We start from the raw sequence: 26,441 nt of genomic DNA on the forward strand, positions 1-26,441 counted from the left end.
CGGAGATTGGAGGTCGGAGATTGGAGGTCGGAGAGATGAGGTCGGAGAGAGGAGAGATGAATTTTTTAAAAATACCTAAAATGCCCTCTAATTATAATTTTAACTTAAAATACCATAATTACTAATTTCCTTATTTATCCGTTGATTTGTGGTTAAGATTGGTTCTCACAGTTACCACAAACTAATCAGTTCTCTCTTGAATGGGCCCCTATATATATATATATATATAGAGAGAGAGAGAGAGAGAGCGAGAGCGAGGTGAGTTATTATGCAACATTTTACATTTGTATAACCAATACAACTCAATCTCAAGCGTCCATTTAATTTGATGAGTATGTGATTTTATAAAAGTTTTGATTATTTCTTAATATAAAATATTGATCATAATTAATGAACTCTAGTCATATTTCTTAAATATTCAAATCATAATAAATGAACTCTAGTCATATTTCTTAAATATTCAAATCATAATAAATGAACTCTCATCATTTCAAAAAATATCTCAATTGATTGGGTTGCATTAGTTGTACAAATGAACATGATTGCATTTGAAATATACTCTATATGTATATTATATACATAACATCAATGTAGAATCTTTTATTTAAATGATACAACAACTAAAGTAAAGTTGGCCAAGTTTGTAAACACCAATTGATTAATAAGTTGGTACTTAGTTCAACTAACATCAATTTATGTACCATAGAATCTTGATTTATTGTGTTCTATAATTTATCCCCTTTTTAATCTTGTCTTTAGTGTTTTATCGTTTGTAATTCTAATGATGTTATTTTTAGTATTTTTTTTTAATCCTAATTTAATATATAATTAATTTATTACGTCTAATTAAACTTATACTTTATATATTAAGACTGATATGAGATACATATTACGAACTTAAATTCTTAACTATTTTTCCTATCTGCAAACAACAAGACTGATTATTGAGTCATCAATCTTCCGGAGATATATGAATCGAACTCGTCACAACCTTGCAGTCGAAACTATCATCGCTATGATAAAATCGATAATCTTATTACTTTCAGATCAACTATATACATAATATCAAATCTACTGACTATCCAAGTAAAATGCTAAATAACATGTCCGATCCAAGAAAAATATACATTTTGTGTAAAATAAATGCAACGTTTAATCTGATATACGTTTTAAAGGGGGGGGGGGGGGGAATTAACTTATAATCGAAAACCTAAAAGACCCATTTCAGTAAACAATGTCGAAAAACTCAAGCACGACAGCTAATGTTACTAATGGTGATGTCATTCAGTGCTCGATAATCCACGCAAAATCTCCACCTTCCCTCGGTGTCCATTCGAAAGGCGTTGACTTTCATTATCAGGGTATTTTCGAGGGACGAAAGATGCATGTGGGGTTTCGTACCCGATTTAAAGCAAACATTTCAGACTGTCTTACAATGATTATTAATAGATAAATACATAGTTTTTTTTTTTCCATGCATTGATCATATCATTAATGGACCATACCACAAAATAATTGTTAAAAGTAGGTCCATCATTTTATGGTATGCCAAATACTTACAACATGTTGTCTTATTTATCTCCTTAGATATTAATGCATTTCCAATTAATGAAAATACCAAATATCCCTTTGTAGGGCAAATTACATCAGAACAAAACAAACTTTTTTTTTTATTAACCTGGATATCCAACCAGATATGCGAGTCGATTAATTTCAGAGCGACCATCGATTTTGCGGCTAGCCCGGAGTCAGCGCATTTGAATCTTTGTGGTCACAAAGAGATTTTTATTCCTCATTGGATTTGAACATAAGACCTACAGACACGTTTGACCTCTCGAGTCAAGCTCAAACCAATCAGACAACACTTTTATGGTTAGAACAAAACAATTTTGCTTTCGTTATTATTTAGAAGGTCGTTTTTAAGACCTTCATTCTGGAAACCAGCTTTCAAGATTCCTCATTTAACGGATATGATGACAAGATTTATGAACCAATTCAAATAAACCATGTATATCTCACATACAGGTAAGATATGAAAATGTATGGTGTATGTATACTTTGTCTCTATCTATTTGAACGTAGAATGTCATTGTGAAGACTACATACTTGTAAAACAAAACCAAAAAATGAGACGAGTGAGAAATACAACATAGTAACGTAAAAGCGTCTGCAAACCCGTAATAAATACGATTACTATAAAATAGAACAAAGTGTCTAGGGTTGGGTCAGTAGGGTTATTTTCTTTTAAACAGAGGTTTTTTTTTTGTTCTTGTGGTTTTGAAATTACAGATGACTATCATGGTTTACAAAAACGTTCGTATTTGACCTCTCCTTTTAACAGTTGTAAAATATTTCCAATATATTATGGGCATTTTTGTCTTTTTATCTATTTTTTTTTTTTTTTTTACTTAAGCAAAAACCACATCGACCAAAAATCATATCGATTTTGACTTGATAAAAAGACAAAAAATTGATAAAATGACGAAAATGCACTTCATGTAACGGAATTTTTTAATGGTTGTTAAAGGAAAGGACCAAATTGATATATCTTGTAATTTCGAAACTATAGGAACGAAAAATATTAATTTCGACAAACCACAATGACTAAATCTGTAGGGTTACTCTTAATTTTATTTCAACGCAATTTACAGTTTTATACATCGACAAAAATTCGATCCCGACATTTCTGATTACTTGATATTTATCAATTATTCCTAGTTTAAATAATTTGTCTCTCGTATTAATTTATCTTATCATTATTCACAGATACTTTCTCAATATACGTTTAATGACAAGATAATATTGTAAAATATGCTCATAAATTTGGGGGTCGCTTACCTAAATGCTTATCTGGTAAGCGTTTATCTTTAAGAGTCAACACTATAATTTATTTTATCAGGTAAGATTGTAATACATCAAAACGTATCTTATTGAACAATTTTCATAATAAACGCTTATCCGGGTAAGAGTCGTTACCCTCACTTACCGGGTAAGATTCTCGATCCTTATTATCGCTCTTACCGGGTAAGATTCTTACCCCTTACCATGTTCATCCGATGAAAAAAATTGCCCAATAAATACTTACCGGGTAAGCGTTTAGTAAACGACCTTTTAGTAATAACTATTTTTCCAATAACAGTTAATTTTCGTATAAAAAACTACTCATAAATTACTCGTACTTGATACTTTAAATTCAAATTCAAAGCTCATTAATTCTATCAACGCCTTATGGTATAAACAAATTGAGTTAAAACTATGAAAAAAATATGTATTTATTTAAAGAAAATAAAATAAGCTATATAAGGAAAGAAACATTCATATAAATAAAAACAATAGTAAAAAGCATGACTATGTTTCAAAAGCAACTCATTACATTTGTACAACCAATGCAACTCAATCAATTGAGATATTTATGGAAATAATAAGAGTTCATTTATTATGATTTCAATATTTATGAAAGATGACTATGGTTTATTAATTATGATCAATATTTTATATTATGAAATAATCAAAACTTTTATGACATCACATATCCATCAAACTAAATAAACGGTTGAAATTAAGTTGTATTAATTGTACAAATATAAAAGATTGCAAAATAACTCACCTCTGAAAAGCATTATCAGTTTTAAGTTGAAAATTCAAATTAATTTGAAGGATGGAGATATATGTTAGGTTGACATTAATGAATATTGTCTCTTTTATGTTATCCTTCATTGGCCCACAAAAATTATAATATTTAGATGGTGAAATTATTTATTATAATTATTATAATAATTACAAATAATTTAGATTATAAGAAAATAATGTTTTTTTGGTTTTTTCCGATATACACAAATACTGATTAGTTAATTTGTGCTGACTGATTGTTATATTATTTTTGGAATTATCGGTGCTAACGAATTGACAACTGTTTTTGATCTTGTTTGGGTCGATTTGATTTTTTAAAATATGGGTTGTTAAATATTGTCGATATTACAGTTTGATACAGATGTGTGTACGTTGCAGTTGTATAAAAATAATCAATAACCATATATTACAGATTAGGAATTAGTCTTCTCATTGCTATCAATCTCTGGGTTATGTTGGTCTTACAGTTCAACTAAATTTTACGGGAATGAGACATAATCGATCATCGACAGAAAAATTTTGACTGTAATTTTCAGTATTAATCGATCCTCTTTGATCTCGACTACTCTAGGTTACTTGGTCAAGTCTTTCCCAGTAGGCATGGCAACGGGGCGGAGATGGGGCGGGTTTTGTAATCCCCTGTCCCGGCCCCGGTTTGTAGTAACAACCCCCGGCCCCGGTCCCCGACGGGTACAAGGATTATCATCCCGTCCTCGGTCGAATATTTAGCAATCTCCGGTCAAAACCCGGTAAAACCCCGGTCAATCCTCGGTCAAACCTTATAAATAGTATCATTTAGTTTAATTCTACCGGAGATCCCTAGCCCCGGCCCCAGTTTTAGTAACATCCTCCGTCCCCGGTGTGAGTCTACCGGGGATCCTCGGCCCCGGGACCCGTTTTAGCGGGGAATCCCCGTCCCCGTTCGGGTCAGGTGAATCGGGTTTCCCACCGGGTCGGGGTAAATCACCATCCCTATTTCCCAGATCAAATTCTAACGCTTACCCGTATTTATTTTCTTGTCGATTTTCATTAAAATTAATTGTTAAATATGTCGAAAACAGTTATAAAACATGTCAGAAATCTAAATCAACGACAAATTTCTTATCATTTTGTGTCGTTCAAATCAATCATGTCTAAAATATTAAATGGGACCCACAAGGAAGATAGGCAAAATTAAATGTTAAATTAATAATAAAAATTGAGACAAAGAAATCCTACTTCTAAACATATTGCAATCAACACTATCTTTAAATAAACGTACAAACACCTACCTTTCATTTTCATCATAAATACACATCTCTCTCTTTAGAAAATTCCATTTTCTTATTTTTTTTAAATTTATTTTTCTCCTAATAATTTATAAGTGACCGTAATAATACGCAGCAGAAGAAGAAGCGGCAGGAGGGAACTTGTCAAGAGCGTGTATGACCTCTTTCATGTGCGGTCTTTTTTGTGGTACTGGAGATATACAGTTGTAACCTAATCTCAAGATTGCCAACAAAGCTTCTTCTTTCCCTTCCATTTCGCCACGAATCGCCACGTCAGCCATCCGTAACACCTTATTCTTCTCTTCATCCGTCAAAATGGAACTCCACGTCATGCTGGCGGGTCCGAACTCATCCGACACGATCACCTTCCCCGTCAAAAGCTCTAGCAACACCACGCCATACGAGAAAACATCCCATTTGGCGTTGGGCTTTAGGCTTCTGAGCGATTCAGGGGCATAATACGGCGATATGCACCCCATGGCACTAGGGCTTGGGCTAGGGTTTGACCCTACTAAAACGTCCTGGAAGCTATCTCGAGATGCAGTCGACCTTTTGCTGCCGAAATTCCGTGACGAACCCCCGACTTTGCAACTGTTTTCGCCCACCACCAGCCTTTCCAGCCCGAAATCCCCTATCTTCGGCTCCATGTCCGAGCCTAATAAGATGTTACTCGGCTTAAGATTTCCGTGTACTTGTTTTTTGTCGTGGATATACATCAACCCTCGAGCCGTACCTTTCGCGATTCTCAACCTCACGTCCCAAGGTAATGGACAAGGCGACGATCCAACTTTTCCTGCACAACGTACAACCGCAAATTAACAAATTATCCAATGATGTGTCGTTTTCATTTACAAAGTTATACATTTATAAGATACTTTAGGACATGTCTATTGCTATAATATGCCATGGGCTAAGGGTTAAAAAAAATAATAAAAGCGACCTACTACACGACAGTTGACTTGTGGTGTACCACCGGGTTGCATTAATAAAACAAAGGCTTTAGTTATAACCACTCCACCATCCACCGTCAACTCACGTAGTCAACATTATGATTGATGACTTGCTAACCTGCGCATGTATGACTACACATACATCTGATTAAATTATAATTTGGAAACACATTAATACCATTAAAATATGTTATACCAAAATTAGACATTTTTATTGTTACCCCGTTAATGAAATTAAGATATATCTGATTTTTTTTAATACTTTATTTAATTTTATATTTTTTACGCTTTTATCTCTATTCCGCCAATGAAATTAAGACATATCAGATATATTTTTTGGTTTTATAATTGTGAAACAAATTTAAGTTTTTTTTTTAATAATTAGTATATTTATATTAGCCTCTATGCTAACATGCACGATGATGAATGCTAACATGCGCATAAAGAAATAGCAAGAATACTTACTGTAACGTGCATTGGCTAAGCTGCCATGAGGAATGAAGTCGTAGATAACGAGCTTCTCATCCGCCCCCCAATAAAACCCACGGATCCGAACCAAATTCGGGTGGATCAGTTTCGCAATGACCCGAACTTGGTTCTCGAAATCCCTGAACCGCTCCAACCCGCTCTCGCCGATCCGCCGGACGGCCAACGCCGTGCCGTCCTCTAGCACCGCCTTGTATATGATACTCGAACCGGTGGCGCCAAGTATATAAGCTGAAGCTTTCAACAGTGTTTCAAGTTCTAACTTTTTATCGCCGCCGTCAACCGTCACCAGCTCTCCTTTCTTCTCTACTTCTTTCGCCGTTGAATTATCATTTTTCCGGTGAGGCGCCACCGTCAACTCGGTTTCTTCGCTTTCCGAAGTTGTACTTTGAGTTGATGATTCTTCGTCTTCGGTGACTCTTCTTTTTATCAAACATGCCCATGAACGTAACCATTTGCGTTCTTGATCTTCCGACGATGATGCCCAATCGTATTCTTTATTGCCGCCATTATTGTCGTGCTTTTGATTGCTGTTTGATGCGTCTTTTTTGCGTTTTTTTAGTATATAGATGAAAATAGTGGCTAAAACTGCTATTCCGGCGATGTCTCCGACCACGATCCCGACGATTGTGGTGGTTTTGAACCCGGGCTTTGAAGATGCACTCCGGGTGTTCGACGAATTGCTTGAAGAGGAATCGGCGGTTTTTGGGATGGCGGCAATGGCAGGAGGAGACGTCGCCGGTGAGGAGACGTTCGGTGGTTTGGAAACGGAGGAAGGGATCAAACACAAGTTGGTTAAGGGCTTGCCGCAAAGTCCATAATTTCCGGCGAAGGATCTCTTGTCTTGATTAAAGAAAATACTGGATTCCGGTATTGCTCCGGTGAGATTGTTAAACGACAAATCAATGGTAGCATTTGTCGAAATTTTGTTCGTGAATTCCGGCGGAATCTCACCGGAAATATTATTATGGGAAACGTTGAAGAAGACAAGATCACCACTTCCAAAATCACTAGGTAAAGACCCATTAATGAAATTGGCCGATAGATCTAGAAATCTTACTGAATCAAACCCATTTGGAAGATTCCCATGAAAATAATTATCTTTCAAAGAAACCACCGTCAAATTAGAAAGTCCGGCGAGACTCTCCGGCACCTTTCCGTTCAACAAGTTACCGGAAATGTTTAGAAACTGAAGACTTTTCCATCCTCTAACGAGCTCACGAAGCTCGCCGGAGATCAAATTATTCGAGAAATCAAGAAACTTAAGCTCTGTAGCATTATACAACGACAATGGAATCGACCCATTAATCGAATTATTCGACAAATCAAGTTTCATAAGATGCTGAATCAATCCAAGATTGGCGGGAATGGAAGCACCAAGTTTCGAGTTAGGAAGCGACACCCCAGTGACACGGTGGTCCGCCACAGGGTCGCCGGAACCGCCACAGAAAACGCCATTCCATGAACATGGAGACTCATCAGAGTAACTCCAGTTATCTAAAACACCAAGAGGATCATTCAAAACAGAGTATTTAAAGGAAAGCAACAAAACCCCATCTGTAGTTAACCCTAAAGACTGGTTCACAAGAAGAAGAAGAAGAAGAATGGGAAGACATAAATGGAGGTTGATCATGGCGTTCATGGCGATTGAGTGAAAAAATCCGACATTTTTGTGTTGGTTTCTAGTAGAGAGAGAAAGGTGGGGATATTAAGTGAGATTTATGACAAACAGAGGGAGGGCCATGTGAAGAGGGATAGTAGTGAGGTAAAATAAAGAGAGACAGAAGCACAGCTCACCTCAAAATCAAATTAAACTACAAATCCACAAACCAATATGCTCTGTGCTGTTCAGACCTTTTTTGACAAAATATAAAATAAATTCATTCAGATGTAATCGATGAACATTGAAACCAGTGTGATACATCTGGATAGCTTTTCTAGCTTAAATTTCAATCCGTTTTCTATTTCCGGTGTTTGAGATTTCTTATTTGAAACAACTTATATTTTTTTATAAAATATTTATTAATTTATTTTAAGTTGGAGGGTGTACAGATTCCACATATATTCTTTATGTATGTTAAATGTAAGGGCCTTTGATATTTTGGGGCCCAAATTTGCATAGTTTAGGGTCTTTTATCGACCTGTGCAAAACTATATCCGAAATTATTTATGTTCAAAGCATTAATGATTTAGGTTTAGTTTCAGATTGTTAATCGTTTTAGGTTTAGCCCAATATATTGTTCTTAACGTATATTCTCTGTTATCTCATTTATACAATGTAATCAAAAGTTTTGGATATAACAGAGCTTCCAAAAATATTGGAACGTCCCTATATGAGAACCACGGTTTACAATTCTAGAGACATGATACTCTATAATAATTTGTACTCGTTTAGCCCTTTCGACATTATGTGATGGTTATGTTTGTCTAGCATTTGTTGGAGAGGACGTGTTAGAATATCACATCATCTAGATTTTGACTATTTTCTATATATATGTTGAAATTCTCATTCTCCATCAAATGCTCTTTTGGAGGGTAATCTAGGGGTTCCATATATTCTCACATGGTATCAGAGTCAAGTTCTACACCCAAAATGGCGTGTTAGAGTTCTACTGTTCTACATTGGTTATACTTGGAATATATGTTGAAATATCATTTCTCTCTTTACAAACTCATTTTGAGTGTAATTTAAATTCCAACATCAGATAATTTAATACTATAATATATAAAATGACAAAAATTATCAGAGTTAAATGTATTTTTTTTACTTTATAGTAAATTTATTTTTGATTCTCTTACCTTTTACTCTTAATATATTATTTATTATAAATATAATATAATAATAATAATAATTGTATTTAATATTGATATGCAAAAAGAGACATTTATTCTAAATTTAGCAAGCACTAATAATTGATTAATGGAGAGAAAAAAAGGGGGATGGCATCTTTGCTACAAGACACCATAAAAGGTAATGTTAGATGTGATTCAGGAACCTTGTCACACATTTGACTTTTTTTATATAAATTAGAATTTAATTATTTCTTTTTTTTTTAAATAATAATATAATATTTTGATTTTCAACCTTTAATGAATAAAAAAAGTATTTTTATCAAATATATCACTTAAAATTGCAATAATTTTTTTTTAATGTTTGTTAATTTGATTATCATAGTTTGAATTTTTATTAATTTAATCATTTTTTTTAAAAAGAAGTAATGAATTGTTCAAACATTTATGTAATTGTATGTACTTTAGTTTTTTCCGAAGCTCGTTATACTTTTTCTTGGTCGCATTACTGAGCATCGATTAATCATTCGAGTGACGAGAAACGACATGGTGTCAGATGAACCTTCATCGCCATGAGGTTTTGGTGCAGCATCTGGATTCAAATTCAAGATATTGAGATTTTCACTACATCCCTCTAGACATTAACCAGTGCGCCAAGACCCAAATGGTTAAACTTGTTATACTTGTCAAATTCCTGAAATGGTATTTATGGATATGTTTGTCTAATAAACTGAATATTAGCTGGAATCTAGTTGTTGATTAATAAGTTGATTGTTAACTAATAAACCAGTTGGGTTTCGTACAAAACAACTAATAAACTACATAACAACGTGAACTAAATCAATTATAAAAAAATATAAGATGGTGACAATTGAGAAACGAACTTTCCGAGTCGGGTATAGGGAGAGGGTGTGGATTTTATCAGGGCGGTTATGGACACGGTTTTGGTTATCGGTTCGAAGACGAGGATATCAATAACCGGTCCGTTGCCATTCCTACACAAAATCAGCCCCTTAGGAACCACATATGAGTAGAAATTTCAAAGTGACTTACGGCTGATGCTAGCAGACGGGTTCAATCCCCTCTCCAGTAAGATGACAGATTTAGAATTCGAACTCGAAGATATAACGTATTTTAGTACAATTTTCGGGTTTCATTTGTATTTCTATGATAAAATCAAATACAAAAGATGTGGAAAAGTTGCATCTTGGAGGGAGAATTTGGAATTTTTGTTGAGGTACAAGAAGGGAAATGACAAAAATGACCCCCATAGAAATAAATGATTGGGATCCACTTGAAAAGGGTGGGAACCCTGCAGAGGTCACAAAGAGTACTGCATGCCTTAAATACATAGTTGGTGTATGTATATCAATATGGTTTTGGGGTTGTTGGGTACCAGCCTGTGCTTGATTTTCTTGATATTTTTTTTCAGGTCATAGTACAAGGTACTCCCAAAGGGCATTTTCGTAATTTTGTCATGAATTTACGTTCGTGCAAGAAATACGGCGACTTTTCAAGGGAAGTTTCAAATCGATAACGTTTATGGCCATTTGGTGAAGGAAAAGGTAGGGTTATAGTGATGAATGATGTAAGGCTATGGTTAGACAGAACAATTTTGACCAGTATATGTAAAAATAGGTTGATTTGTGTAGTGAATTTTATTTGGACGAGTTTAATCAGTACACGAAAAGAGTTTAGCTGATAACTGAAACATATCGCGATTGATCTAATGGTTGCTCGCAGTCAAATGTGTAAAATCTTTTAAATTATTTTGTGTAAAAAATTGAATTCGTTATTTTAGTAACAGTGTTTGTAATCATATTTAATATATCAGTATTTTCTAAAACTCCAAAAAAAGGACAAGGGTGTCGGTAGCAGCCGAACTCAACCAATCCAGTACTTTGACATGCATAAAAAATTATTTATTGACTGGAAACCCTTTTGATATGTTCCTCAATTTCACCTGACCTGCTCATTTTTTTCCACATGTAAGCTACAATGCCTTAAGGTGTCAGGTAAAGTGATTAAAAGAAACCGTCAATTTTCTGAGAAGATGATTGTATATTAAGAAAATAGTTGCGGTGAGAAGACACGTAAAAAGGTTTAACTTTAGGGAAATCTATATCGAACACTCCATAATGAAGCCAAGTAAAGGCGAGGACCATAATCATAAATGCGTAATAAATAGAGTCGAAGGATTGTATATGTTCTTCCTTCTTAATGGAAATCTTTGCAGTAAATTGTGATTTGGAGTAGTTCAGATAAAAGATGTATTTAATGAGATTGTAAAGAACCGACAACGGCTTGGAAAGCCGTAAAAGCAGTTGTTTGTAGACAAATATGATGGAATTCCGTTATTGTCTCATTCTCGAGCATTGGCGAAGAAACCCATGTAGAAATTAGTGAGAAGTTGTGTGTTCAAATGAAGAAAAAAAAAGCAGAGTAATTTCGGTTATGCAAGTTTTCATCAACAACTTAAGGCATTTCTGGTATGTCAAGGTTATATTTTGATACTAATCCGAAAATGATAAAAAGACCAAATCGTCCTTGAGTTAACGAGTTAGGATTTAACGGGGTAAAGACAAGAGACCAATCTCACAACAAAATATAAACCACAGGGACGATCCATATACTTTAGAAACGGAATCCATAAATTAGTGTAAACCACATGGACATAAACACATAATTCACTCTCTTCTGGGAAAGAAGTTTACTTCCGGCAACCCTAAACAGTCTCATATAGAACCCGCCTTCAAATACACTAATGTGGGAGACACTTTTTGGCCCATTTAGTGGCTAAGACTAGCAGGGGGCATGATCAAGCTCGAGAACCTATTTTGTATTTGGGGCAAAATCTTTCCGCCCCTTTGTCAACTGAGGTACACAACAGTCACAAATTGTTTCTTCGGTTTTATTTTAAAATTCTTGTACACCTTTTGTTGAATATAAATTTTAAAAAAGTGGAGGACCATACATATCGGTTTTTACTGCATTTAATCATATTATAATTTGTTACAAATTGATGATTTGATGTGTGCACCCTTGATTAAAAACTTAATTAATGCTCGCCAATCATGTTGTTTTTGGTTGGAAAAAAAACTAATGATTGATTAAGGTTGTGTTTGGTAAACTAGCTATTAAGTTAGTTGTTAACTGATATGGTTCGGAAAATAGTTACTTCATTCGTTTTTAAAATAAATGTTCACGGTGAAAAAGACAGACAGAAATCGAAGGAGAAGAATAATCTCTCTTCACGATTTTATTTGATAATCGTTGTTGTTTTAAAGTCTTCATCTCTTTGTGATTCAATGTGAGTTTTATTTTTAAAAAAAGCATCTTTCGATTTGCTTTTGGTGAAGAAACCGTATGGTTTCATACTTGGAATTTTTGAATATGTTATTATGCTATCTATTAGCATAATTTTGGATTTCGATATGTTATTATCAACTGGTTGGAATAAGGGTAACATAATCAAGAGAGACGTATTTTGAGATAAATGTGACATAATAAGGAGAGACGTATTTTGGGATAAGAGTGATATAATCAAGAAAGACTTGATAAAGGTAGCAAAATTAACTATATGTTAAAATGAAATATATGGTTTCATACAAATATAAATTTAGGGTGTTACATAAAAATAAAAATAAAAATAAATGTGATTTTAAATGTCAAATCAGAGACTGTTGAATTTTCATAGGTTCTACTTGTTTTTAAGGCCAATTTTCAACTTTTCATTTTACCTCCAAGGGGAATATGGGACATGGGTGGGGGCAAGAAGCAAAGGGGCATGCAATGGAAAATAGTACTTCTTAATAAAATATTTTATTTCATCGTTTATTTATGTATTTCTAGAAACAACCTGTATTTTTAAAATGGACCCGAGGCATGGGTAGTTTCGGTAAGAATTTTTCGTTTAGCGTTGGATCAAACTCATGCTTCATCGGTGGTGCGGATTATGTCAATTTCTTGTAATTCCGTTCATGTAAAGACATTTTTTGAACTTATAATCAGTTAGTTTAGAGATGAATATGCTTTCGATGTAAGTGAAAACGTGTATATATATATATATATATTTTTAAGACCATTAACACATGTCTATAGGGATTTTAGTCTTTCAAGTTATTAGATCAGTTTTTTTTTTTTAATTATCTGTTATTATTTATCAAACTCTTTCAAAATATAAGTCAGATCAAGCTGATGGGCGCTGGCAAACAGTTACAATGACGCCTTATAAATAAGTCATCTATAACTCTGAGTTTCCTTTGATTTTCAACGATCTAGTGTTTGGTTACGTAGGTCTTATATTCGGTCTTTTCAGGGGCGGATCTAGTGCATGGTGGTAGGGGGTCCTAGGCACCCAACAAACCCACCAATTTTTAACAAAAAAAAGCTATAAAAACATTTGTTTAGTAAATTTCCTTATTGTACGTCCAACAAGAACAAGGCAAGGGCCTCCCAACTTGATATCCTGATTATTAATTGATCTATATGTAGCACACATTGATATTTTCGTTCATAATATAAAATAAAAAAATTATACACCTTGCTGAATTAATAAAAAGTCAACAGAAAATCGACCTGAATAAGTTATCCTTATTGGGTTAACTGATCCGTTTAAGCCAAAAAGAAAACCCAAAACCGTTTTCATCTGGATGAATTATTTAGTTTCGATTTTTTTTCTACACCCCTAAGTATGCCTCTAACTATAAAAGTTTCTAGATCCGCCACTGGGTTTTTCTATCAGGTTTTATATATGCGACCTTAACATGAACTTTTTGATTGTTTTTTAAAAAACCTAAGATTTTGATTTTGAACTCCGATCTCTTTTTGTTCTCAGCTTGTAATCACAAGCTAATTCCGAAGATTCGATGGATTGTTCATTACGTATGGTGACAACAAATTTATACAAAAATAATTAACTGTAGTAATTCCCTAGAAATCATTCGTGTATTTTAACATTATCGAAACAGAATTATCTGTATTCGTATAACAATTGATAATATAATGATATCAAATAACATATCCTTAACCATAAGGGTGGTGCCTAATTAGTTTGAGTTTGGCTCCAAAAGTCAAAAGTGTCTGGAGATCCCAGGTTCAAATCCAAGAAGGAACAAAAATCCCCTTGTGGCAACGGAGATTCAAATGCGGTGACTCCGGGCTACCTGCAAAGCAGGTGGTCGACCTGAAATTAGTCGGCTCGCATAGCGGGTTGGATATCCAGGTTAATAAAAAAAACATATCATTTTCAAGACAAAGTTTGAGAGAACTGACATTTCCTTTTTTTTTTTTTTAAGTTAAAAATGAAGGTGTGTCTACTTAATCTACTATTTTAACGTTAACAAATCAACTAATAAAAAGTAGTTAACCCTCTTTTTATAGTTAATCTACTCCCAACTTCCAAACAAGAACAAGTACCCATGAATTACGATATCTTCTGCTTCTTTTATGTCTGTGTTCAAGATAACGACAAATGACTGTGACATTTATATCTAAAAAACACAGACTTAACACATACTGTCACATGGGCATTTCTGTATCAGGATTTTGTTTTGTTTATCCCGATTAGGGAAATTGTTTATAATGAAGAAACTTTTCCAATAACAGAGACGATGTGACCATATATACAACTCCTGTAATAAAGTTTAGTATCCGACAAAGTCTCGTTATGAAGCATCAATTCTCTTTAACACCCATTAAAATCTCTGAATTGATGTTTTATTCTAAAGCTACCACTTTTACTATTAGAAGTAAAGATTCACGAAAAGGGTAAAGAAATCGAAATAGCGTCAATAGCTCTGTTAAATATAAATAAGAGTTAAAGTTTAGTTTTGGTCCTTAACGTTTATATTTTTCAACGGATATCGTTCCTAAATTTAAAAAATTCGGATTTGATCCCTCGCGTTTGTCAATTCCTAAAGGTTTTAGTCATTTTATTTAACGATCATTATTTTTTTTTTTCCGTTAAGTCAGGTTAAATAAGTGGCGTTTGATTCATTTTCACTATTTTATTAATTTTATGTTAAAATTTAAATTGTAAAAGGAGAAAATAAATGAGTTTTTCTTTAATTAAAAATATAATATGTCTTTTTCACTATTTCCTTTTTCCAAATTAAAAATTAAAAATATAATATATTTATTAATTTAATATATCATTAAAAAAATAGTGAAAATGAATAGAATACCCCACATTTAACCAAACTTAACAGAAAAGGTTAACAACCCTTAGATCAGAGGACTAGAACCACTGGGAACTGCAAATGTAATTGACCGAATCCAAGTATTCGACGTTTAGAAATAATACTGGTTGAAAATTACAAACATACGGACCATAACTGAACTTTATTCTAGAAATAAATATCAGTATAAACGTTATTATAATATATATTAATCTTTTATGTTGTAAAAACAATAGTAAATATTGAAAGAAATTACAGAGTTGGTTTGACTGTTCTAACTATGACGGTCATGCCGTTAAAACGATACATAATACGATAAATTTTTCCTCATAATGAGCAGACCCAAACGACTGTTTATTTAATAAAAGTATAAAGTTTTATTGGGTTTTCCATAGATTTTATCCATGAACTTTTCTTAAAGACTCATGATTACAAGAACTTTGGTTATGCCCCTAATCTATGAGGAATTAAAGTTCTTTAAAGATAAAGAGTTGAAAATCTCCTTTTTCTTCTCTTTTTCAACAACGGTGTATAACATCATTGTATTAATTCACATGTGAATTATATCAAAACAAAACGTATTTTCATTTGAACTGTTATTTTACGGAACGTATTTTTAAAAACTCGAATCCCTTTACAAAATGTAATTAAAGGAACATTTTAAGTTTTCTTTAATACAATTAAGGAAACATATATGACCTTATGAAGAAAAACCAGACGTATTATAATTTCGTAGCCAGAAAATCGTTATTAAACTTTCTTTTTTCAGATTTTTTTAGAGACATCAAAATGATGTTTTTGAAACTAGATTCTCAAGTAAGAATTTGAGCAAATTAAGTACGCTCTGTTTTGATTAATTTATATTTAATTAATTTGTAAAAATATTGTATTTATGTAAATCAAATAAATTTTATTTAATCTTCTAAACAATAAACTGACTTGTTTACATCTGTACTTGAAATAAACGCACTCTTTCATCAATTTGTTGTACTCTGTGTCTCAAAATGGGAGGAAGAATAAACTTTACCGATGCTTTTCTCAGCTTTGCTAGATCACATATTTTCACAAAATCTCATTTTTTTTTTCTAATTTCTTTTATAAACATATGTACAATGTATATATTCAGTTAATCTCGTGGGCGTTCAAGTAAAGGCAAAAAGAAATGTAATTATCTTGAAAAGACTCGACCCAATGACTTTAAAGGAGTCCCAAAGACTTAAATATTCAACCACAAGGGTGGTGGCTGATTGGTTTGAGCTTGACTTCAAAGGTCAAAAGTACTAGGAGGTCCCAGATTCAAATCCAATGAGTAATAAAAATCCTCTTGTGGCCACGGAGGTTCAAATACGGTGACTCCGGGCTATCTGCAAAGCAGGTGGTCGCCCTGAGATTAATCGGCTCACATAGCGGGTTGGATATCCAGGTTAATAAGAAAAGACTTAAATATTCCCAAAGAGCCAACCCCTCAGCGTTATCTGTAAGTACACTTGATATGTAGTTATGTAGCTTCAATTTTTAAGCTGTTACAATGTTCTATCTGATGATCATTTTTGTTCTCATTCGAATCTCTATCGAGTTCTTATAAACACCATTTGTTATTTATATCTATTTAGATTAAAAAATAAATATAGAGAGTTTGTGATAAAGAAAGCCATACCGATGTCAAAATTTTAATCGTATTTATATTCCTATGTTCCTTTACTTTTTAATATTTTTACAACAAAATTGGTTTTATAGGATGCTTAAAATGACTAAATGTACTAATATAATATTTTATAAAATTTAAGTTTATAGGACCAAACTAAAAAATGTTATATCTAAAAGTGTTACAATAGGTTTATAGGATGCTTTCAGGCATTCTAACAAGTTTTTTAGAACGTTTTTAAAACAAAATGTCGTATTAACTATTTTATATGATATTATGTGACAAAAAAAGTTTTATAAAAAATATCAGTTTATAAGACAATTTTCAAAAGTTTGAGAAGTGTCCTAACAAATAGTTAATATGACATCTTTTAAAAAACTCATAAAATATAAAAAAAAACGTCCTATAAATCTATCACAACACTTTTTGACAGTTACAATCTAATTCTATAAAAATGCTTAGACATTATAGACGTCCTATGAAATCAATTTTGTTGGTGATTTGTATCACCAATATCATCTAAGTGTAATGAGATTAATTTGTTGACTAATGTAATATTGATAAATATTGAACAAGTAAGGGTGGTGCAGAGTGCACACTTGTTTGAGTTTATTTCGATTTTTAAAGTATACCGTTATTTAGGGGCGAAACCCCTAAACGACGGGGGTTCGGGGGCAGCGCCCATGGTAGCGGGACCCTGGCTGGGGTCAATTTTTTATTCGGGTTAATGTTACTATATGAAAAATGCACGAAAATCCGAATTTGTGATTTTGAATCCGGTTTTTTGGCCCTGTTTTTTAAACACAGTTTGATGGTTCTGAAACTGGCGTTTCACAGTTTTCGAATTATTTTTCGTATTGGTCATTTGATTTTCGAGGGTACAGATAGATTCATAACACTGATTCTCTGTTTGAATTACTGAATTTTATCCGATTGAAGTTTCGATTGTACCATCGAAATATTTCAATCTGAAACTGAATCACAACTTTCGGTAATCCAAGCAATCGAAACACCCAGAATTTCTAACAAATTTTGTTACAGTAAATTTCCCCTTTTTTTCTTTTTTAATTAGAAATCATAGTAATCTTTTATTCTGGATTTAAAATAAAAGTGGATAATTATGACATCTTGGTTAAGTGTGTGACTTAAGGGTTAAGACTTTTACCCTAAAATGTCTTGAATCATGATCCATTTGTTCTCCCTTTCACCATAAAAAGTTGATTGAAAAAGAAAAGAAAAGGGAAAAAGTGCAAGTCGAATTTAACTTTTTAATGTTGAGAGATGCTTAAACTAAAAATAGTATCGGTTTTGTTTAAGGGGTTGTTTGTTTATCTCTTAATAGTTTCATTAATAGACAATCTTTGAATCGTTAAGAGATGAATCTTGCTCGGTAAAGAAAATCTGTCTCTTAATGGTCTTAAAACCCCCTAAATGATTTTGTATTTTGTGTCTCCCTTAATCATTCAGCACCTTAATTTCATTGTAAACAATTACCAAATAATTATATTTCATTTTGCACTATATCATGAAAGCCTCTTAATCATTCTGCATCAAACCATTCAACAACTGTCAAACAACACATAAATTCTACGAAATTAAAAAAATTACATTTTGGGATCATAAGGGATTAAATTAGATTGGTTTTCGGTTTCAATCCAGTACAGGCTAATCCATTTCGGTTTTGACTCCGATAAATACACATGATAATAATTTCTTAATGTTTTGCTAATTATAGCTCTTAAAGTTATTATCAATAAAGGGTAGGCTAAAATGCACCCTTTTGTACTGTTAAATACATTTCTACGTAATAATTTTCTTCTTATAAATATTAACCTCATAATTTATTTTTTACATTTTTAATGTATGATTTAACCTGATTCTAACATAAACAATGATATATATAACAAGATTCTTAAATAAGACATTTATATATTTATTTTTAATTTTTAATGTTGAAAAGAATCTTGTGGGAAGCATTACTAGTTTTTTTTAAAACTTTTGGGATTTGTCAAATTGGGATATGGTTGATAAATACGTAACGACTCAAAACTATGAATTTTCTATTAGAAATTTTGAATATTTGGCATCAAAACGTTTTTTTAGAACTAGAAAAGTATTCGTACAATGCAATGAGATACATTTCAATTTTAATGTTTCATTTTATTTTGTCTCCGTCAGATGTTATAATACGATTTTATATGGTATCGAAAAAACGATAATCTTTTTATTTTTTTTGTATAAAATATAAATTTGAAGATATCATCAAATTTTGAAAGAAAATACATCGATTTTAGTATCAAATTAAATGTTTAAAAGTTCTTTTTTTTTTGTGTAATTTCTTTAATTCTATTTTCTATTATAATTTAATTTAGATTTAATAATGAAGTCATTTATTTTTAGTTTAATAATATAATTTTTTATAAAGATAACATTTAATATTTTGAATTTAATGATTATCTCAAATATATTTTAGATTTTTTTTATTTAAAATGAGGTACTTATCCAGAATTTGATTATGTTTATCTATAGTTAGTTACACAAATTCAAACATAGAGCTTTAATAAGTTGTACATGCGGACAATTTACTTGCAATAATGAATTTTAAGTAATATGCATCAATAAACAGTACTTCATGCATAAAAAATGATTTTTAAAAGTTTTTGTCAAATATTTTATAATATAGTATAGATACTTAAAAATGTATCGAGATAAATCTTGATTTTAATATTTTATTTTATTCTTTGTCTCTATAGATATTATAATACGATTTTATGTGTTTTTTAGAAAACGACAATGTTTTTAAAAAAAATATAAATTTGAAAACACCATAAAATTTTGAAAAATATATATCGATATTAATATTAAATTGACTATTTATAATTTTTCGTTTTCTATACAATTATTTAATTCAATTTTTGAAAAATGAAAATTCATTCATATATTTTTTTTCATTCTCATCCAATCAAAAAAATTCTATATTTTTTATTAAACGATAAAATAAAATTCCAGAAAAAATAATGAGATTAAAATAAAAGTCTAGATTCTATACTATAGTTGATGATTTTATTTTTAATATTATTATTTATTTAATAAATGTATTAAAATAGTAAATGTTTATTCCTTTTGCATCGAATTTCATTATTTTAATTTTAAATATTCTTACGTCGGCTTTAAAATTAAATATAGTATAATTTATAATTTAAGATTCAATTAATATAATATGAGTTTAATCGTAAGAACGTTCATTTTAAGATCGTGATTTTTTTAATTTAAGACTAACATTTAATGTACTGATGACATATATTTGTTTCATAATGTATATGGAGTTCACAATGTAAAACTTTTGTACATGCAACTTTTGTTCCACTGACAGGTTAAAAATGTTCACATTGTGAAATAAATACATGTAAAACAAACATATTCTAAAACAAATTTATGTTCATCGTTATTCTAAATCCTAGTCTTAGATGGAAAAAAAATCATATGAAATAATACATGATTTACTAGTTTTCGAAGTTATTACAATTTCATTGATTTTTAAAAGAAAGTCTCCATACAACTAAAAACAATCAGTACACGTATTCTTACTTAATGAGATCAGATCTAAAATAAAACTTAAATATTATAACTAACAATTTATACTGGTGTATTTAAAAACATTGAGAAATCGATAATCAATCTTAAAAAATCAATGAGTTTCGGTTAAAATTAGGTTTCCTATGTATTTGTTTCACAATGTCAAACTTACGAACAAGTGACGTTTCACATGTCTTCTTTCATAATATAAAACAATATAACGTATTTCACAATACTTAAAAATGGTATGTTTTACCAGTTATTTTTTTTATAATAAAGGATTTTTAAGAAAATGATTTGTTATAATTTATATTATATATAGACAAAGAATTATGTCAGATTAAGAGTTAAGATGAGAAGTGGAATAAGATATTTGAACTTTTGATCACTTTTAATATCAAAACAACTCATGAATTGTGTTTGAGAAAGGAATTGATCTAGTGTCACATTAGTGTTGATCTGGTGGTTCTTTTCAATTAAAGTTGGTTCAAATACGAAGATCTTTTCTCATCTTTTTCATCATAACTTTCTTCCTCACCAGAACTCAACCATATATATATGAGACTAGATTGTTTTCGTGAGACCTGTGAGATCATTTTTTACACTTGAAATTCACAGTAAAACACTGTAAATGTAACTTTCATAGTGGTTTTGCTGTGAAGGTTTAGATTTCTTTAACCTTCATAATGTCTTCTTATGCGAAAATAAGTTGGTGTCACATGAACCCGATTATATATATATATATATATATAGAGAGAGAGAGAGAGAGAGAGAGAGAAAGAGAAAGAGTTTGTTTCAAATACAACTCATTGCATTTGTACAACCAATGCAACCCAATAAATTAAAATATTTATGGAAATGATGAGAGTTCATTTATTATGATTTGAATATTTATGGAAGATGAATATGGTTCATTAATTATGATCAATACTTTATATTATGAAACAATCAAAACTTCTATRAAATCACATATTAATCAAATGAAATGGACGGTTGAGATTGAGTTGTATTGGTTGCACAAATGTTAAGGATTGTATAATAACCAACCTCTATATCTATATATATATATATATGTGTGTGTGTGTGTGTTTTATTATGTGTATGTATAAAATGGATATAATAATGTAAGAGTATATGGAGCATAGGCAAATCTGGTAGTTATTATTGGAGGTTGTGTTGGATTCTTGGAAAGGCTAAGACCAAAATCTTTGATTAGTCAAAAAGTGTTTTGCTTAGCTGTGCCCCCACATGCTTATGCCCTCATTAATTTCCAATTTAACCTATTTTTATTGAATTTAGTGAACTCTTCTTTTAATATTATTATTCTAAATTATTAATTATTAATTATATTTCTTTATTAAAATATATACAACAAAATACTAAACAATTTTGCATAGCCTTTAATGGCTAGCTATAGTATACCATGTACGAAATCACATGAGACTTTGAAGTCTAGAACTAATCACGTTGACGTCACCAGATTTGCATTTTAATAACTACATTTATTACTCACAACCACTTGTTCGTTCCTTTTGACGATCATATTACATAAAGTAAGGAATGTTGGTATGTGAGTCTTTGGCTTTTTAAGAGGTTAATGGGTTCAAACATCACCCATATGTAAGGAATGCGTGTGAGTTTATTTATTCTATTTATCGTATATAATTATTATATACTTTTAAAAAAAAGGTTCACTTACGAACATGTTTTATAGATAAACAATCGCACGACTCATGTCTTCTTTCATAAGAAATGATGAACGGGAGTTTTTTATAAGATTTATGATAAATGATACACTATTTATGATGAATATCTTTTGAATGTTCGGGACATGTTATATACTTGTTTGTTCCCTGGTTCACAAAGGAAGCCAGATTGGCAAACTGAATCTACATGTACGTATGTATTTTGGAAGGCAAATTGGCAATAACAAATTACAAGTCGAGGATATGAAAAATTGGTGAATTAATGATAATAAAACTACAAAATGATCATTAATTGATGACATATAATAATATTTATAAAAAATACATTTACAATTTTTATGAACAATTTATAAAAATATCTAAATTCAGCATAAAACTACAAACTGACCATGTATATATATGTGTGTATATACATATATATACACGTATATATGTATGTATGCATGTATATATATATATATATATATATATGTATAGAATCCCGTGAATAATACGAACAGAAAGACAACACTAAAGCTATATGAAATTATATTCTTGTATGATTATATATATATATATATATATAAAAGTAGTTATATTGAAACAACATATATTATTAGGTGTATGGAAAGTATGGTATGTTTAGTTTTTGAGAGAAAGCATGTCCAGGACGTGGATTTGCATCCAATCTTGTCCTTTCCATTTTCCAATGTGATTTTATTATAATTTATTATTATCGTATTATTTTTTGTCTTTTATTTTAGATTTTTTTTATTATCTTAAAAAATATAATCACGTTTTTAAATAAAAATATTGTTTAGAATATCGTAATAACGTATAGTTTTTCCCTCAAAAATACACATAAAATATTCGCTTAATAATTTAAATGAAAAAACTATTAATACTCAATTGCATGAATTTTGTATAACAAAACTTTTAATTGGTATTTTATAGCGATGAATATGGTACAGTAAACATGTTTTTTTCCTTTATATATTATGTACTAATTAATTATAATTGGTATATAAACTGTTTTACTACGTATCAATTAAAGCTACTGGGTACCAACTTATTTGGTACCTTTTTTTTTTCTCGGTTGATGTAGTTTTTTTTATTAACCTGGATATCCAACCCGTTATGCGAGCCGACTAATCTCAGGACGACCACCTGCTTTGCAGATAGCCTGAAGTCACTGCATTTAAACCTTTATGGCCACAAGAGGATTTTTATTCCTTCTTGGTTGTGAACCTGGGACCTCCTGGTACAATTTTGTACCAATATCGCAAAAGTTAAAGTTACACATTTATTTATATTGATATCTTTATGAGGTAGATTCACTGATACGTTGATATGTTGTATCATTTCATTTCATATATAAAATTAATTACCTTCATAAAAAAATTGTTTTTTTTGCAAAGCAAGTAAATATATAGTCATAGACTCTTACTAACGTAAGTAATTCTTTTAATAATTGAAAATGTTTTTTTTATACGTTTAATGATTATTAGGGTCGTACCGGAAGGTTTAAATTTGTAGTCATAGCCTCATACCAGCGTAAGTAATTCTTCTAATAGTTAAATATATTTATTTTATACGCATAATGATTGTTAGGGTCGTACGGGAAGGTGTACCAATATGAGATTCCGAACAGGGTCCCAAATTATATATGTATTTTGCATTTTAGCCCATGTTTTAATTTTATGATTGAAGCAATAAGCATGACTCAACTTAATATTTTTTTTTTACTTTCTTGTGTCCCTGTTGTCTGATCCGAGAGTAATTTCACCAGCAATTTTGTTGATTTCGTTTCTTGTCATATTGATCAGCATTATTCAGAGCACTATAACGCTTTGAAAACAAGCAAAAAAGTTGCGAGTTAGGAGAATCCGACACTAGAATCGAGACAGGGTTTCTTGAGAACTTGAGGTAGACTACAGTTGGTAAACTCTTATCTGGTAATTTTTCAATCTAACGATTTATTAGAGAAAGCTGATCAAGATTTTGTTTACAACAATGTTAAAAGAATGATTCTATTTAAATGAATTTTCTATGTTACTTTGTCATCTACGATATCTTTGTTGTTTAATTTATAAGACATTTAATATAATATATCGTATAAAATTTTAATACAAGTGTAACAAAACCTCCAAAAAGAATGAAAAGGGCTTCTGTTACATAAATAAAAACCTGATACTCATAGGTAATAAGTATATACTTTTTGCATGGAGGCGTGGTGTATCAGCTTATCCTTGTTTTGGTTGCTTTGTTTGTGACAGAGACGGTGATTCAACCACCTCAGATTTTATGTTGTTTTTGTCGTTGTCTATTTACTGTTACTCCCCTTAGGTCTTGTGCCAAGTGTTTGATTGAGGACTCTGTTGTTCTTTTCTGTTTTAATCAAAGTTTTCAAGAGCTGTCGTTCTCTTTTCAGAAAATAAACATTTACTTTTTAGATTTATTAACATAACCATCTACCACCTTCAGTAGGGAGTGTGTGAAACCCGAACCGAAAATAAGGTGTTTGTGCAAAACACAAATGCCTTGAAATCCATAACCCGACTTTTGGGGCATATTTGGATTCTGGTTGGGTTTTATTTTTGCTAAGGACCCGTTTGAAAACCCAATATATATATATATATATATATATATATATATATATATAGGGGCCTAATCAAATGAGAGCTAATTAGTTTGTGGTAACTGTGAGAACCGAAATTAACCACAAATCAATAGATAAATTAGGAAATTTATAATTTTGGTAATTTTGAATTAAAATATTAATGCAAGGATATTTTTGGTATTTTAAAACTTTCCTCCCTCCTCTCTCCGGCCACCGTCCTCCGGTGATACTACAATGGTATCACAATGCATGATATATGTGCTTGGGTATCACATTGATGTCGTTTGTGTGGTCGATCGAAGATGTAACACAGTGGTATCACTATGCATCTTATATATGATTAGGTATCACAATGTATCTTTTGTTTAACAGAGTCAATAATTTTAGGTATCATAGTGGTATCACCGGAGGCCAGTGGCCGGAGGCCGGAGAACGGTGGCCGGAGAGAGAAGAGAGGAGAGAGGAGAGTTTTAAAATACCAAAAATATCCTTGCATTAAGATTTTAATTTAAAATTACCAAATTTATAAATTTCCTAATTTATTTATTGATTTATGGTTAATATTGGTTCTCACAGTTACCACAAACAACTCAGTTCTCCCTTGAATAGACCCCTATATATATATATATATGTGTGTGTGTGTGTGTGTGTGTGTGTGTGTGTGTGATACGTGAGATCCATTCTAAGTCACAAATTTAAGATAATTAATGAGATGATTATCTTTATTTATTAAATCAGAATTAATGCATTTTTTGGGAAATTCCATATTTATCTCTTTCTCTATCTACCCTTCTCTCTCTTGTCTTCGTATTAACATACACATCGTGCACACAAGTTGAATATTGTGGAACACAATGTAAACAACCTTAATAAATTGTTTAATTTGGTGTTCAAATTGTGGTTCACAAGTGGTATGTTTAGATTTAGTTTATGTTCACAATCTATACCAGATTTTGTAGATTTAGGTGTCGTCTACCAAATGCTTACTCGGGTAAGCGTTTACCAAGTCACTTTACTTTACCGGATGAATATGACAATGACTAAAAATCTTACCCAGTAAGAGTGAAGACAAGAATCGAGAGTCTTACCCGGTAAGTGAGGACGATGACTTTTACCATGGTTATCTCTTACTAGGATAAATTGTTGCATACGATGCGTTTTAGTGAATAAAATATTATCCGGTAAGTAAGCAATAATGTTGAATTTTACCGGTAAGTGTTTAGGTAAACGGCCCCTTAGAGTGTATTCATGATGTGTTCGCAAACTATACGTAATATTATAAGAAAATGTTCACAATGTACTCACAAACTATAATATTATTTTTAAGAAAATGTTGACAATGTGTTCACCTTGATTTCATATCAAGTCATTTGTACATATATGTTATTAAGAAAGAAGAAAGGAGAGAAGAGAGGAGATATGAGAGAGAAAATAGAAGGGAGGAGAGACGGAGAGGTTTTTAATTTATTTTAGATTTTCTTTTTCAATTATTTTTTGTGGTTTAAATTGGATCTCATTGATCTCACAAAATAACAAGTTCATAAACGTAGACCCTTATATATACATGCACACACACACATATTATATACATATATATATATATATATATATA

At 31.3% G+C, this 26,441-nt stretch overlaps 1 protein-coding gene across 1 annotated transcript; it reads right to left on the reverse strand.

Annotated features, from left to right (window-relative positions):
• Positions 1 to 4,810: 4,810 nt before the first annotated feature.
• On the reverse strand, positions 4,811 to 7,991 carry LOC112515525 (probable LRR receptor-like serine/threonine-protein kinase At4g37250). The gene is made up of 2 exons (XM_025122400.1): positions 6,314 to 7,991; positions 4,811 to 5,691 (listed from the first exon to the last, which is right to left on the reverse strand). Exons 1-2 carry the CDS (start codon positions 7,974 to 7,976, stop codon positions 4,988 to 4,990), a joined length of 2,367 nt encoding a protein of 788 aa, XP_024978168.1. The 5' UTR covers positions 7,977 to 7,991; the 3' UTR covers positions 4,811 to 4,987.
• Positions 7,992 to 26,441: the final 18,450 nt, after the last annotated feature.

This window comes from Cynara cardunculus (assembly GCF_001531365.2).
Source record: "Cynara cardunculus var. scolymus isolate 2C chromosome LG 7, CcrdV1, whole genome shotgun sequence".
Classification (NCBI taxonomy): Eukaryota; Viridiplantae; Streptophyta; class Magnoliopsida; order Asterales; family Asteraceae; genus Cynara; species Cynara cardunculus.